This window comes from Battus philenor, unplaced genomic scaffold (genome assembly GCF_028537555.1).
Source record: "Battus philenor isolate CCGP_79_NKW_IND1 unplaced genomic scaffold, ilBatPhil1.0.hap1 SCAF_8, whole genome shotgun sequence".
Classification (NCBI taxonomy): Eukaryota; Metazoa; Arthropoda; class Insecta; order Lepidoptera; family Papilionidae; genus Battus; species Battus philenor.
The window spans coordinates 135,495-152,365 of record NW_027181748.1 but is presented as its reverse complement, the minus strand read 5'-3'; the positions used below and the strand labels follow the sequence as shown (position 1 = coordinate 152,365).

Genomic DNA, 16,871 nt, shown 5'->3' with positions numbered 1-16,871 from the left:
TCGTTGCGAGGACGTCGCGGCCGCGCGTCGCCGGGTGCGTCTCTTGCTGTTTGCGACGTCGTCGCCGTTAAATATTCATGAGCGGCGGCGTTGTAATTAGCCGTCACCCAGCTCACTCGCTTCACGCCGGAGAGTGCTCTGGGGCCAAGCCGGGCGTTCACCCGAACGAGCGCCGCCACACGACCTGCGCTCTTTTGATCAGAACAAGTTATTCTGAAGCGCTAGTCTAGGGCTTGCCCGGGACGCAGTCGGCAGCTGCGATCACTTGTTCGCGACGCGAATGTTTCTCGCAATAAACATGTCATTAGCGAGCGGAAGTGTCGCAGCGGCTCGCCTTCCACTGCTACGTGCTACGAATCAAACTACGATAAGCGCCGTAGCACTCCCGCCGGCGTAGCGAACAATAATTAAAATAATGATTTGTAAAAGTGAGCTGACACTTTTATTCAACTCTAGGGAAAGTTCAAAAAGTACTCTGGTCATGATCTTCCCGCGGCGTTCATATTAAAATCTGTTGGATTGTGAACCTTTGATCAGGCACACGACTTTAGTATACGTGTATTAGTTTTTATTTTTTTTTTAATAAAAGTTTTCCAAAGATAACAAAACAGATTGTTACAGGTCAACAATAAAATACGGGCCAAAATAATGTCTTTCTTGAACAGACTCGTCGTGCTTAATACAAATTAAGATATCGTCGCCAAATAAATGATCGTCAACAAACAACCGCTGTCTAAGATCTTGTGCAAAAAGACTAGGTAGGTAGTAGTAGGTCCTGGAGTGAAATGAAATTGAAGATTTTTTCTTTTTACATAGGACAGCATCTCAGTTTTAACCTTTGCTTGTGAGCCAATTGAACAATTGAACAGCATCTGACGTATCGTTTATCTACAACTACAACCTATCGTCAGTCCTTTAAGTACAAGCTGCACCACTTCATATTTATATCAAATGCAAATATACTCAAGAAGAAAAAGAAATAGAAATTGTGGTTTACTTAATCAAACGCTTCCGATAAGTCTGTACAAACAGCCTCTGCTTGAAGCACGAGTGTACTTGTCCAGCGCTTCTTATATTTCACTCACATAAGTAAAAAAATATTATCTGTTGGTTTTTAAACAAAAAACGCGCAGGTGGGTGGATTTATTTTCTAGATATCAACGGTAAACCGATAGTTCATCAGTCTTAGAACACGGAAGCCATTATTTTTTAAATATTTGTTGTACAATTTATCAGTTTTAATATTAACAAAAATTAATTGAATGTAACAACCGCCACGCCGACACTGAATAAGTCTCACCGTTGTTAACATTCAATGAAAGTTAAGTACAACATATCGACTGTCGTGCGCTCCGCTCGACGTGTCACGCCTAACTACGCACCAACAATAATTATAATTCACCGCGTGACAAGGGAAGCGGGGGCTTCATGTTTTGAATTTATTTTTCTTTCAAATGAACGCGCAGCCATCGCCTTCCTGCCCTGATAAAAGATTGAGACGTACCGGGTCTAATGCCCACCGGTTTCAAGTATTATTTTTGCGATCCACGGATCGGTATTGGACCTTTTAAACTAAACACGTAAGCACATACTTATTTAGCCCTAAATCTTGCCAGGTTTGCCAGGAAGACTACTTGTGGTATCTGTAACCTGTAATCTCCCTCAAATTCAATTCCGCGTTGTCGCGTCGCGTGACACGTGCGCCGACGGTGCAGCTAAGAGGAGCGAGCGGCTGCACGACCGGCTCGCGGCGCTCCATCCAGCGGACCGTCGCTGCCGGGTTGCGAATTCGTGAAAATTTCCTCTCACTTTCATTCGATGCAGGTCCGTCATAAGCTACACTTGCCTCTGCATGCCAGGGTATGCTAAGGTATGACACCCATTAATAACCAAAAAAAAATTATTGAATTATTGTGCATGTAGCCGAAAGAACGAAAATACGGTTACATAAATACGGTCACAATCTGCTCAAGACGGAGATGTGTTGTACGTTCCAAAAGCTCGGGATAACATATCCAACCTATAAGAGTGTTTGTATAAGAAAAGCCTGGGCGCGTCACCTGACCGTGCTCGCTCACGGTGCTCGTGTCGTCACTTAACGCCGTCAAAATGTTACGAAAGAACATTTGACGCGAGTCCGCGGGGGAGGTTCAATTACAAAGGTTGCCGGGTTGTGGTGCAATAACAAAAGTTTTAACATCAACAGGAATGCGTCCACGGAGTGCTCTGCGCGGATGTTTTTTTTTGTTTTTAATTTCACGGGCGGCTTTAAATTGAATTTGGGTCGCAGCGTCGCGCCGCCGCGGTCAACGCAAAAACGTTTCTATTTCCGCAAATTGCTTTACAGCTTAACGAATTAAAAATATTCTTTTGTTTGTGGCAAACACCGCCCCGGCACCCGGCAGCCGAGTGCAGCGCGCTGGAAATCCCTAAGCCACGTAGAACGAGGGCGCGGCACGGCGGCGCGGCTCGGCGGCGCGGCATTGCGATCCACTCCTGCGCAGCAAGTTCGTAATCTTCGTTATCTTAGAAAAAAATGTATTAAGCCAGTACATAGTCCGGGTATATCTGACAATCTGGACTATGTGCATAAGAATATCGATAAATTTCAACAAAATTAGCGATCCGCACAAGGTTAACTCTACATATAAAGATAAGTATTGTACCTTTTGTGAACATCTGGGTACCGTGATATAATACAGTTGTAATTAATGCCAATAAAAGATTTTGTAATAAATTAAATATGAATTAAACAAAGACGCCAAGGCGCCAATGTTAGGAATTCCTGTCTGATTTTAGTTTCTCACAAATTGGACTCTTCTGGCATTCTTCCCAAGAGGTCCTCAAGTGGTCACTGTAAATGATCACGAGATAATAATACGAATAAATGAAAAAATAACTAGAAAGCTGCGCGCCGCCCTCGCGCCGTGTGCGAGCATTTTTAATGATTGACTAAAGAAAAGTTATTTTGTCCGTACTAACCTATTTTATCTCCTTACCCTTAAATGAACCAGTCTCTTCAACATGAATACGGGAAAAGCCTTCCTATATACGGCATTAATTTGGAAGGAATTGTAAAACGTAGAACTTCCTTCTGCTCGTTCGACACCGCGCCCTTGCGGGGGCGCTCATACGCTGCGCTCCGTGTTCTTTGCTCCGCGAGGACAAAACTATATTCAGACTCGCCCACCTCTCAAAGTACAGAACGACGGACGCAAATAAACATCACGTAGGCTTAATAACATCGGCAGGCTGCGCCGTCGCGAGCCCGGCCGACCTTTGGGGCTACGATGACGACAGTTGGCGCAGGGAACGCGACTGCTCGGACCAGGGACTAAAGAAGAACGTGGAGTTGGACAGGCACCGTTACTGCCGCCATAAACAACCTTATATCAATTTTTTCAAGGAGGCTGTTTCACTTTAAGAAGGATAATTACGATATTTCCCCAGATACGAGTGCACAATACAGTACCGGCGCAAATTCAATAGGTGATCTTTGACATCAGGAGAAATGTTACGGTTGTTAGAGCACTACGCGGTCGTTGGCCACGTTTTTAACACTTAATGCATCGTCCCACGGGTCGCTTAGTAATTGCAGCGAGACATCCGGCACCCAATAACAGGCCCGATAGCGCCCAGGGACAGGCGCGCACTCTCCTCGGTTGCACGGGGAACGGTTCACACTGGCAACGCTAAACATCAATGTACAAACTTCCCTTAAAACCGCTGCCTACGCGTGGTGATCGTGCCGAATGGAAGCGGTGCGCGTGCGCAGCGGCGGCGAAGTGGCGAGCAGAGTCCGGCGCGAGCGCATGCACGCTGGCCGGCCCGAAACCTACATGTTGTATGTCATCGTGTAGATTTCGGCAAACGGAGCGAAGTATATGTTAGCGCGCGATTGCTTTGAATAATTCTACTATACCGAGTGAAAGCCCTTCGGAAACTAGACAATTTGAAGTCTTGTAAAAGAGCGTTTACAACCTATCAATCACTGTCTTAACTGAAAAACTTTTATATAAGTAGACAAGTATTTTTTTAAGTGGACAACATAAACATTATTATATGTATTCGATATCGAAGACACGGACGGGTTATTTTACGTTAAAGAATTGTGTTACTGTTATCGTCTGAAGTAACCTGCGCTGAATTTACAAGATTTAGGGTGGATTTAGGGATCAATTATATTTTGAGTTTTGTGATTCGGTAATATTTAAAGAGTTCTCAACAATTGTAACTGTTTCTCTTTTACACATTCCAAAAAAGGATATGTCGTGATTTAATTACCTTGGCGGGGCGCGCGGCGGGGCGCGCGGCGGGGCGCGCGGCGGGGCGCGGGGTGGTGCGCGCGGTGGGACGCGCGGCGGGGCGCGGCCGGCGCGGCGCACGCGGCGCCGGCGTGCGGCATCGTCTCTGCGGCTCATCTGTGGACACGCGGCGTCCGTTAGCTGCTGGGCAGGGTCTGGGCTCGCTGCTCGGCAGGAGGCGGCGCCGTACTGACCGCGCGCAGGCGGCACGGGGTCGGGGGTGCGCGCGCGCCGCGGCAGCGCCAGCAGTTGCCGGTACAGCTCCAGCTCGTGGTAGGGCTCCGGCGAGGCGGGCGGAGCGGCGCGCGCGGCGCCCAGCTCCGCCGTCAGCCCGTTCAGGACCAGCCGCGCGCACATCGCCCCGCCGAGCACGCATGCCCCGCACTCGCCCTCTACGCTCGTTGTCAACGCTGATCCCGGTATCTTATAAGCCGATGTGCAATATGTCTCCGTTATAAATTGTTTGCGAGCTGTCGTGCTTCGGCCAAATTATAAAAATACATATTCCGCGCGGCAGTTGTTGGTGCCGTGTGCGCTCTAGTCCACTAGCAGACGAAGGCGACGTGGTCACTGAGCACGCACTCGGTAATGAGTGCAATGGCCGAGACACGACCGGCGGGACCCGCGCGTGCAACCACTTGCATGGAGTTACAATTGGATTATATTTTGGTAAACGTCATATGTGAAAAATGTAGTTTAACAAAGATTTCTTCTGATGTTGATGAGAAATAAAAAAACGTCATTGTATTTCAGACACTCTAGCACTCTCTAAGGTTTATTGACAGCAGCTCAAAGAGTTGTTTGTTTACAATCGCTACAGATAAAAATCAGCGGCTCGGCGCGGACGTCTTAATCACCAACATATAGCACAGCGACACACAGACAGGAGATCAGGGGAAAATGAAAAAATAATTTATTTCTGCCGGACGCCTACACGCACTGCGCCCAACCGTCCCATCGCAAAGTGCAGGAGGCCGTGCACCGGCCGCCGCGGCGCGGGCTCGCACGAGCGACCAAAGTTTCGGTCGAGCTGCGGCGGCGACGCGCGACGCGACCGCTCCGCCCGGCCCGCGCTGCCGACTGCCGGCGCGGCGCCACGCGCGCTCGCTCCGTGGCGTTCAAAATAATACTTGAGGATGTATGTTCTTTAAATTTATTGATGGAGCTTGTATATCTTTGAAGCTCATTATAACTGACCCTTAAACCACGTTTGATGAGTTCACGCGAAGTCTCGTTTCACAACAGTCGTCTTGTGACACTAAGTTGTTGACATTAAGTTAACTTATACATTCTTATAATATAATCGTAGAAACAATTTTACATTTATCCGCAAAAAAATTCAAAGGTTATAAGACTGTTCTCATGCGTTGCTCATGTATCCTACTACTATAATGTCTACACAGTTTCTTGAGACAAACCAATGATTTGCAAGAGGAATACAATATAAAATTGACTTTAATAAAAATCAATCGGGTTTCTTGTCAGTTTCTTCTCGATTGGATCAACACTCCGAACCAAGGAAGAGCGTATGTATAAATATAACATATTTAAATTTATGAGACACCAACGTCTTAACTTTTGGAAAGAACTTTAAACCACGCGGTGTTCGTGTGCACGCGGACGGACAGAGCTAAGAACAAAAAACTGTGCCGAGGAGCCTGCGTGCTCTAATGGTTTAGTAGTAAGACGCAGAGCACGCGCGTGTCATTTTCTCTTTTCATTGATCGCGTCATCAATTTTTATTATCGAGGCCGCAACCGATTGAACCGGCGCGCCGCGCTCTCCCTAGACACCGACAATTGAATCTTTATGGCACAAACAACAATCCAGCGGCGGCCGAGCGACAGCTGACTTCACGGAATATTGCGGGCGGGAGATGACGTTTTGCAATAAATTCCTTGTTGCTTCCGCGTCGTCGTCTTGTTAAAACCAGGGATGTAACGAGGTTTGCTGAACAACTCTGTGTCTTCGTCCACACGGGTCGCAGAGTGTAAGCTAGAATTACTCGTTTCATGCTATGAGAACTGCGGTTTACGGTTTCTCAACTTCCGCGCTGAAGCAGCTGCACTCGCTTCCCACATCACAGGTAAATTCCTCTGGAGCCGCGACTACATTATCCACCGAGTATCCGTAGTCTGATCATCAGCCGTCAAGTTGAAAAGGCCACAATGACCACACTTCAGACTTACCAGCAGATGAGAGCCGGATCACCAAAGGTCACTTTGTTTCGGATTCTGCGGTGGAGATAAAGAACGCGATGCGTTCCTGACTCTCACCCTCTGCGACTAAGCGGAGTCGTACCGCATCGCGTTTTTTTTACTTGTAATAGTTTACCTTGCCTTTTGTACACATCTGTCATATATATATATATATATATACTGCAGCTGTATATATTTAAATAACTGCAGCGCCTCCTAACACACTCAAATTCGGGGAGCTATTTGCTGTTTACTGTTTGGGACTAAAAACTCAGCGTTTTGCTCTTCCATAATGTTGTTGTTCCATCCGCTCTACATTTTAAAAATTGTCACTCGACCATTGCTGTGTGGTGATTACAAAGGGCCAGCGCACGCAACACATGTAATGACACATCACCGCAAGACCAGGGCGGCGAGCGAGTTCGTGGAGACTCGCCACAGTAAGAGAATAGAAATTTATATTGCAAAGCCGACCAGCCGCGGCAATCGATGAGGCCGAAGAAACCATAACGCAGTATACCCACCACGCCACCACGCCACCACGCCAACGCGACAAGTTGCTCACGCGCACACCGAGTCCGCGGCGGCGGGCTCTGTGCGCACTCGCGGTCGTTGGCCCCCGTATTATTACGCACTACCGTACTTAAGGTAGCACCAGCATCGATTCGTGGAATCTAAAAAGGAGTCATTACTGCTGCTTACCTTAAAAAATTTAAAACGGTGTTGTTTTGATTTGACCGCCGTATTGTTTTGTAAATTATCAGTTAAGAAATGACCAGTGTATCGCTTAGAGGACGCGAGTCGTAAGTCATCTTTTAAAACACGCGATATTGTTCCAAGGGCTATCTTCATCACCCGAGACAAAATCTTATGCTTTCGGACTTCTCCCAAATCCTATATGCACTGCTTATATTGCTTTATTCGTACGAACGCTACGCAGGCGAGCAGGTTTTTTTCTGTCACATATTTATATATATTATACATATTCATTGACAGACTTAGTAAATGTCAGTGTATTTTAGCTATTTAAGTATGTGCAGTAATACTCGGCTCGCGATTGCCTTGTTTATTGCTTGAGCATTGTTTTCATAGTCTCTATGTATCGGTGTCAGCGCGCGCTGAGGTGATCACTTCACACTTAGCACTTGGCGTTGTCTTTAGACCTTCCGGCCCTAAAAAGAACCGCACATACTTCTCATTTACTGGCTGCTGCTTGCAAGTTCTCGCGTTGGTAACAGACTGCAGCGCGCCTGAGCTGGCTCTTAGGAAGTCATTTGGTAGCCTTTAATTAATATTAAGGTGGGAGTCGTCGGCGCGTTACAGAAACAAATTCAAATAAATAATTTATTTAATACTCCATAAGTTTGTACCTCGATACAAATGTTACACTTAACGCTACATTCACTACCTTCTATTTGTTTATTTATATTTTTAATCACATGCGATGAAATAAACGTGCGGAACTGTGGCGAGAGCCCACTGCAAACGCATCCAAGAGTCTGTTTTGTGGTCACTTACAATATTGTTAACACAGTAGTAGAGCAATTGGTTTGCAAGTTGAACTATTACTCTATGAATATTTCACGCTACAACAAGATTATCACGAACTTAAATTTGTTAATGTTAATAGATTACATGAGACTATGTAATACGACACGAGAAGAGAAAGGTACAAAAAGCGTTTCTCTAATTCTGACGACAACCTTATGTACATCACTATTTCTCTTAAAGTTATTGATGATCTTATGCATATAAACCGGATTGTCGAGTGTCCACTACCTACCGTCATAATATTTTTTTTGCCATATTATAGATTGAAATAGTTTAGAATATTGATATTGGTGTCATTAAATGGGTTGTAAACGCTTTTATAAAATATTCTGGCGTTTATGCTTATCATAGTACGAGAAGAAACGGTGAGCCGACGTTGCGTCGTTGCTGCTGCTCGAGCAGCTCCTGGCGGCGCTGGCGAGCGGCGCCGGTGCGGCGGCGCGCGGGGCGTCAGGGCGCGTTAAAGCGCGGTGAGCAGGCGGCGCAGCGCGGCGGGGTGCAGCAGCGCGGCGGCGGCGGCGGCGCGCGGGCAGCGCTGCGCCACCAGCGCCACCAGTGCCGCCGCCGCCGCCAGCACGCCCGCGCACACCAGCAGCGCCGGCGCGCGCGGCCACGTGCCCCGCCATCCGCGCGCGCCCAGCAGCTCGCGGTCGCCGCACGCGCCGCACGCCGCGCACCGCCCGCCGCGCGCCCCTGCGCCCGCGCCGCCCCCGCCGCGCGCCCAGCCCGCACGCCCCCGCCCGCTGCGCTCCGCCGCCTGCGACACGCGGCCGACTTACACAATTGTTATACTTGTTATAGCTAAACAAAACTCGAGGCACGGTCTCGGCAATCTAAATGAACAGTGACCGCTCCAGTGGACTTCAAACATGTAAACACTTGAAAATCCTATATTTTTACTGACGAAGGCGGTCCAACGACAACGAAAAAATCGCTTCGGCCACCAGACTGCTTTGTATTTCGGGGTTTCAGAACATTACCGTGTATTATGAACTTTAGAAGAACGTTGAAACCGTTAGCACACATCATGCCGCCGACAAATGGTTCATTTATACGACGCGCTGACAGAAAGTGGACAAGGTTGAACCAGAGATGCAGCCAGAACGCCAAGTAATATCTTACACGCGACGGTACGTCTGACAGCAAAATCATAGAAACAACTTAAAATCGATTGGAAAAGACTTTACGCCGCACCTTCCACATGGCGCTGTCTGCCTAGCATATCTTTACTTCAACGGAGCGCGCACTCGCAGAGCAACGCTTCAGAAATGACACAGGCAAGCGAGTTAATAGTCACCGTGAATAGATCAGGTTCCATTTTTATACTAAAACGTTACGTCCAATAGGCTCCGCGCTAGAGCACACTGGGCGGCTTGCTAACCTTCACTGCCGCTCTTCGCAAGGGCCTCAAACGCCTGGCGACGAGTGTTCAGCTAACGCTCTCTGCCGAGACACGGGACCCTCGCCGACGGAGACAGCTGGACGATTCAGAGTATTTCATAAGAAACAATTTCATTTCAATAAGCGCTGCTCAACGAGTCGGGGTCGCATTAACGTGAAATGCTTGAGAGATCCAAGACGTAGGACTTTGCGTTGCAGAACGTCGTCACAGGGAGCTAAATTTATTGTGTCAATATTTTAGTATGTTCAGATCCAGAGGTAGAATAAAATAAATACATAAACGGACTTGTTCAACAACTTTTTTCTTGTTGGTCACATTATGCACGCGACGAAAGTATGGAAGGGGCCCATACGCGGACGACGAAAACGTTGATTCAATTGATCGACGAGTTCAGAAATGCGACCAGAATGTGTAAGAGAAGGCATTGGAGAGTGCGGACGGGTGCATGACGGGTGCAGGACGGGTGCAGGACGGGTGCAGGACGGGTGCAGGACGGGTGCGTGGGCGCGGCGGTGCCTGTGTCGAGAGGTGGAGCACCTGTGCGGCGAGCGCCAGCAGCCGCAGCGCACCGTCCACGTGTCGCCAGTGACGCAAGTGCCAAAAGGCATAAGCCAGCGCCTCGCTGTCGCCGCGGCGCACCACGTGCTCGGGCGGCAACGCCAGCGCGCGCAGCTCCAGCAGGTAGGCGGGCACGTGCGGGTTGAACTCGATGGCGCGCCGCATGGCCTCCAGCGCGGACAGCTCGGCGGAGGCACGCGCAGCGGGCGCAGCTGCGGAGGCGGCGCGCGCCCTCAGCAGCGCGCTTGTATATACCGTGGTGGCCGAGCGCGACGCGCCACACTCCTCGTAGCGCGCCACCACCGCCTGCACGTCGGCGTAGGCGCGCTGCTCCAACAGCACCTCGATGAGATTCTCGTGCGTGGCGAGCGGTGCCAGAGCGGGCGGCGCGTCGCGCGCCAGCTCGCGGAACATGCGCGTCGCGTCGCGCAGCCGGCCCAGTCGCCGCGCGCACATGGCCGCGCGCCGCTTCACGTGCGCCAGCACGGCTGCCGTGCGGCGCGCCCGCGCCCCTCCCGCCCCGCCTGCCCCTCCGGGCCGCGCACGCCACGTCGCCTCGCCGGCGCGCCACGCGCGTCGCAGCACGCGCTCCGCCTCGTGCACGGTGGGCGCGTCCTCCTCGGCCAGCAGCAGCAGCGCGGCGGCGCAGTCCGCGCGCTCGGCCAGCGCGGCGCGAGCGGCGGCCACGCGCGCGCCTGGAGAGCGCGAACGCCAAGCGCGCGCCATGTGCGCGTCGGCCGCGTCTTCCGCATCCGCGCACTCCTCGGCGTCTGCGTCGCCGCCGCCTGTGCAAGCAGCCCCTCGAGTACGCGGCCGGGTGGGCGCACCGAGGGCCCGCAGCCGCGCTACTCACCGAACCAAGCTTGGTGCTCCTGCGCCGACAGGTTCATGTCGTAGTAGGTGAGAGGCGCGCGACGCGCCGCCGTCCACAGGCGCGCGTACTCGGCGCCGCGCAGCAGCGACATCGGGTTGCGCCACACCTTGCACTCGCCGCCGCCGGTGCCGCTTGCCGCGGGCGCCGCGCCCGCCGCCACCGCGCCCGCGCCGCTGTCCCCGTCGCCGGCGGGCGGCGCGCTGCCACCCAGCCAGGGGCCCAGGTGCGCCAGCGACACCTGCAACGTTGCATAGGTTACTTTACTAACGGCTGTTTATACTTCCAACACGAATAAAACGGACCAACTAAAAGTCCCATTTCAAATTGTGTTTGTAAAATACATTGTCTTTTTGTTGTACTTCATAACGTACGATGGGGTCTCCACGACGACGTGCTTCATCAGACAATCCTTCCCCGTGTTCTTAGCTGAATTAAACTTATATACAGTTGTATTCTCCGCTCCGATATTAATTTACAAAACTGTAACGAGCTCGGCTATTTAGGACAGAGTGTGGGCCGAGCGCCGCCCGCAGCCCGCTTCCTCCAGCCTCCAGCCCGTGACATCTGTAGACGACGGTGAACCATCCGCCAGAAGGGCACGTATTTATTACAGAGGGTTAAGCTCCAAAACTTCCGAGGTAAAAGTCTAAAGTAACAAGTATAACATAGTTTTGCTACGACTTTAACAAAACAATTCATTGAAAATTCCTTCTTATTATAAATGGCGCCCAGGCTAACTTTTTCAACGACACGTGTGACATTGGTACATAAATAATACTCGTATGACAATAGAAGCTAGCAGTTAGAAACCAGCAGTTTCTAATGTTTGTTTAGTCATTTTATTGTTCGTCTGGAAAATTTCTTAATGATAAGCAAATAAAAATATGATTCCTCGTTCACCATCTGAGGCCCCCGGTGACACCTCTGTAGCGACATTGCAACAGCTAAGCAGCGCTGTGCGCACGCGCTGCCTTTGCCTCGCAGCGTGGGCACACATGACACATAAATGACATCTAATAGATTCAGGCGTTACTTTGCGGAAGTCCATCCTAACTAAGAAAAGGACTAATATATAGCTACTTCCGCTATGTAGCAGTAGTCGTGCAATAAAGTGCACCGCCCGCCAGCCCACTGATAAATGTGCGTGCGGCAAACAATGCGAATTACACAACTACCACCGTAAATCACTCGACTCGTGTTTCACCCCTCCACAGGGCATCCTCAGGAGTAATGTTACACCGATTAGTGCGTTAGTGATTAGTTTTTTTCCTTCTTGCATTAAGTGACAACATTGAGATTGAGCCATTGTAATGAAAACAATTGTGTTTGTAGTATATTATTTACGGAAAGTGAAAAGAAACCAATTATTATTTAAAATATATTTAATAATTATGTTTTTATAAACAAAAAATCTGTCTTATAATATTAATTATGAATTTTTATTTGAATCGCAAATTATTTCCTTTAATCACGTTTTTTTCCCTGAAAAAGTGCATTTCACTATTAAGAGTTTGTCGTTTTTTACATTCACATGTGATCATTTGCAGCGATCACTCGTGAATGTCACTGAAAGAATGCCAAAATCTCTTAACTTAAATCTGCAAGGATCCCGAAACTTTGATAAATGTGGGACGTTCCAAGTCTTGTCGGATTCTTCCTAAGGCCGACAGGTCGCTGATGTGATGACAACATGAAGTCTAAAAGATGATCAAACTTAGCGCATGCTGACACCGATTCAAAAAGTATAAAAACAATGTTCAAGCAATAAACCCACAGCGAATCACGAGACGAGAAGTATCGTATAGCACTGTCTCTTTCGCCCGACGCAAAAATAGAGCGCTCTGGCGTGGGATCCCCCGTGCGTCGCGCCGCTTAATATCCCGTGTAGGCAACACGGAAACACTGATCTATACCAAAATTTCGACAGCAAAAAATCTCTAATTCATTTATACAAAACGCGATCAGATGTTTTACTCAAATTCTGCAAAACACTTTGTACGATTTATTAAAATCAAAACACGTATTAAAATTTAATTTACAAAAGAGGATTTAATTCTATAAACAAATGTTTTAATGTTAAGAATTCTTGACAACGAAGTCCCTTGAACATTATGTTTTCATTTCGGCTAAATCTCACAGAAAGTGTGTGCACCAACACCTCGCTTCGCGTCGTTTAGTTTTGTTTTTTCGAAGTAGCGTCACTGTTTAATTTGTACAATTTTCGCTGCGCGTCGTTTGATTTACGAGTTTTTTTTTTTATTATTTAGGTTGCGTTGTTTCCGGTTCAAGTCTTTAATTTTCTTTATTTCTAAAAGATGGCAGCACTTTTGTTTCTAATTGCGCCATGCCTTCAAACCTTGGAGATTCCCTTTCTAACTAAAAATCAAGGCATTTTTAAAAGTTTTATTTTCACGTTTTGTTTGCTAATTTTAGAGTTTGCAATTTCGTAGTGCGTTGTGGATATTTTTAAAACAGAAAAATAAATTTATATAAATTTTTTAATGTTTACTTTATTAAATTTTCTTTTTAAAATGTAGTATTATCATTACCTTTTAACCTGTTTTCGGTGTTTACATAGTTTGCTATAGAAAATCTTGGTTCACTTTGCGTTCGTGCTTTTTGGTACGTGACCGCGAGGCGACCGAGTGAGGTATTTGTGTACACACGCGTGTGCATATCAATATTAAACTATTCCAAAAGACGTGTTGTAGTGAAGATTCTTCCCGCTTGTTCTCCACGACTGTAACACCAAACACGCAGCAGAGTAGGAACAAAAATAGATTTTAATGCACTTAGTAAATCTATTCATTTCTTACATTTAGTTATGTTCGTGTGCATAAAAACAAGATTATCATATATGGTATACAGGTTGTTGCTTATAAGTGTAAAAGCTTTACACCTGTCATCAGTCACTTTATATGTCTTCTATGTATTGTCATAAATTTTTTTCCAAATTATTCTCTAAGAGAAACCCATAAGGATTGAAAAATTCATATGTAGGAGAAAATTACCAATGCCTCTCTTTATCTTTCTCATTGTTTTAATTTTAGTTCATGAACTGCCGAAGCAAGCACCATTACCAAACCCACAACTAACATTTGACAAATATCACACCTACACAACAGCCATTCTTTTTATTGCCTAATCATCTCTGACCCTTATTTTGTTTTTCTAAAATTTCCCCTTCTATGGGGACCCCTCCTACCACTATCTATTGTGGGACAGGGGCTTTGTTTTTATTTAATAATTTTTTCATGTAATATTTTTATTTTCATGCTGACCCTTATATTAAGTATACACAAGTATGCAGGAACAAACATCGTCACAAAAATTTAATTCTCTGTGATCTTGTACCTGAGTAAACTTCAAGTGTAAATTTTAAAGAAGGTGTTTCAATTTAGGGGTTCTGTATCTAGTCATAATGACTATTACCGGGCTAACATGGCACCCTTTAAAACTGACATTCGGCAAACACACTCTGCTTGCATTATATAAAAAGGTAAACCCGTCAATTTACAACCTCATATGGAAATGAAAGCCCTTCAATTGACATACACCTGCTAGCATTACAAATTATTTAATGCTGACTTGATATTATACTCTTTATCAAACAGACAGCAGTATAATTGAGTAAATAAATAAACATTTTACTTCAATTCACCACCAAAATCAATTAATTATTATACCAGGTCACTTAGGTATTTAATGAGTGTTTTAAAAAATATGAAGGAAAGTGTGGATTAAAAATTAATATTTTGGTATACACATATGTACATGTTAAGTTTTTTACCCTTAATATTAAAATTTTTTTGGGGACCTAAGTTAGAAATTTTACAGAGAATTACTAAGCAAATTTGTGCTTCATTTCATTGCTGTGTGTTAAAACATTCAGACTTCAAGCTTGTTAAACACAAATACAATAAATAATTTTGCAAAAAAACACTATGTAAAAAAGGTTATTATATTAAAGGTTTATGTTTGTACCTCAACTTACTTAGTCAAGTTAAGTTTTCTCTATAAATATTTTAAGAAAACTCAATTATATATTATAAAAATCTTATGTTAAACCTCAATAAGATGTTATAAAATTAATTTGAATGAATGCTTTTCTCACAAGGAATCTAGTGGACATATCAATAAACTCGCGTTACCTGCTCGATGAAAGAAGCTCCGTATTTGCGAAAGTACCACCACTCGAAGATCAGGATCAGCCCCGAAATGAGAGAAGACGTGCCGGTCAGCGCGACATAAAATTTAGGCGTCAGCGCGCCCAGGAACGTCGCAGAATCCCACATCTTGTAGCTTTACCCCTCAATAAATGCTGATATTAAGCTCAGATATAAGTCGTACGAAGATAGACGCTAAGCATTTTCCTCCGAATTACATGCGAAAATTGTAAACAAAGTTGACAACAACCACATTATGAAAAAAATCGCCAGAGAATTAAAAAACTCACACTGCTATGTACTATGGTTTATGGGCCTTAGAAAGCAAGTACATCTTAAGTAAATATATTTTTGAGCGTAATGGGATATATGAATTCTTTTAAATTATCAATCCCGAATTAATGTTTAATTCGGGCTTTAGAGAAAAATTGGTTACCAAGAATGCCAAATGTGGTTAAATTAAATTCTGTTGCGTTATAAAGTCTCGTCATTATTAAATTAAAATTAAAATTCAAAAATATGAATAATATTAATAAATAAATGTATTTGTACGCTGGCTCAAAGATCGTATTTACTGCCATCGCGGTCACAGCAACACTGCACTTTGACTGTCAATTGTCAAATATAGAAGTGAATTATTTCCAAAGGTCTCTCGTGAAGCACTTTACGTAACAGCTCGGTTCGAGTTATTATAAAGGAATTGTAAAAAATTCAAAATGCTCGGACGTTTGGGAAGAAAGCAAGCTGAAATGGCAGCGTCATTCATACCATCGGCAATGGCTTTTGGAGGAACTGCTTTTACGGGCCTGCTTTATTTCACGGACTGGAAGGTGTTTGTGACTTACATCCCTTTCTACGGCGGCAAGTTCAAGGAAGAGACGTCGGAATAACCGCGGACGTCTTTTATGTAACATTGTAAATTATGTTGTAATTATAAGCTGTAGATCTTTGTGAGTATTTTTATTAAACTAACCTTAATGTTAATTATGTATGTATTTAAATTCTGTTAAAATATTTCAAATAATGAATTAGAGGACAGCAAACAAGGAGTTGCATGTATAATCAGTACGTAACTTGAGAATATGCATGGGTCTTTTATTTATTTTTTCCTGCTGGAGACATTTGAATACAATTTCTAGAGTATTTATACCCCTGAAACCAGTTACAAATAAGAAAGTCATTGGACTGAAAATAGAAGTTAAATGTTTCACAATTTTATGAAATTCCAACAGGCAAGCTTTTTTGCCTAATACCCAGAGCCAAAGTAAAAGTTTCACTACAGTTGAAGCAGTTGTGAGATAATTGAACCAGTAGCAACAATTGTTTAGGAATAAATTTCAAGATCTGTAAAAAAGATCCATCGAGTTAATTTATCAGGTAACCATCAGCTAACATACATTATTATAAGTAACATGAAGTACTTGACACAATATGTTCAGTAACTTTATCAGGAAAGAAATGTTAAGCTAATGTTACACTATATTAATACTTGTATAATAGAGGCTCACAAATATGGTTTTATTTTATTTTTTAAATTGTGTCCAGCTTGCTTGCAATGTTTAAGAGAAAGCTGGTGGTACTTAGATATGAAGGTTGAACTTAATAACTGTATGTGTTTTGAAACTAATCTTTGCTTAATATGGCTAAGCAGTGATGCCAGATATTATTAATTTATCACTTTTGAGGTATCAGGACTCTAATCTTGGTCCACTTTTTGCATTAAATTCAATACAATACTTTGAAAACACATTCTTTTTGTTGTATGTCGACTGTGATTTAATCTATCTATTGGTTATTTGTTTTAAGAAATAAAGTACA

The 16,871-nt window shown here is 45.2% G+C and overlaps 2 protein-coding genes across 2 annotated transcripts; one reads left to right on the top strand and one right to left on the bottom strand.

Annotated features, from left to right (window-relative positions):
* Positions 1-9,845: 9,845 nt before the first annotated feature.
* LOC137931795 (protein ST7 homolog) lies at positions 9,846-15,304 on the bottom strand. Its single transcript, XM_068775306.1, has 3 exons — positions 15,039-15,304; positions 10,867-11,125; positions 9,846-10,783 (listed from the first exon to the last, which is right to left on the bottom strand). Exons 1-3 carry the CDS (start codon positions 15,180-15,182, stop codon positions 9,846-9,848), a joined length of 1,341 nt encoding a protein of 446 aa, XP_068631407.1. The 5' UTR covers positions 15,183-15,304.
* Positions 15,305-15,662: 358 nt separating this feature from the next.
* Positions 15,663-16,003, top strand: LOC137931722 (cytochrome b-c1 complex subunit 10-like). The gene has a single exon (XM_068775215.1). It carries the CDS (start codon positions 15,770-15,772, stop codon positions 15,941-15,943), a length of 174 nt encoding a protein of 57 aa, XP_068631316.1. The 5' UTR covers positions 15,663-15,769; the 3' UTR covers positions 15,944-16,003.
* Positions 16,004-16,871: the final 868 nt, after the last annotated feature.

Bases quoted from the DNA above. Each gene is read 5' to 3' on its own strand.
- LOC137931722 (XM_068775215.1), top strand. From the start codon at position 15,770: ATGCTCGGACGTTTGGGAAGAAAGCAAGCTGAAATGGCAGCGTCATTC.
- LOC137931795 (XM_068775306.1), bottom strand. From the start codon at position 15,182: ATGTGGGATTCTGCGACGTTCCTGGGCGCGCTGACGCCTAAATTTTAT. The intron at 11,126-15,038 runs GTAACGCGAGTT...GCAACGTTGCAG, and splicing joins GAGCTTCTTTCATCGAGCAG to GTGTCGCTGGCGCACCTGGG. The intron at 10,784-10,866 runs GTGAGTAGCGCG...GCGGCGACGCAG, and splicing joins GGAGCACCAAGCTTGGTTCG to ACGCCGAGGAGTGCGCGGAT.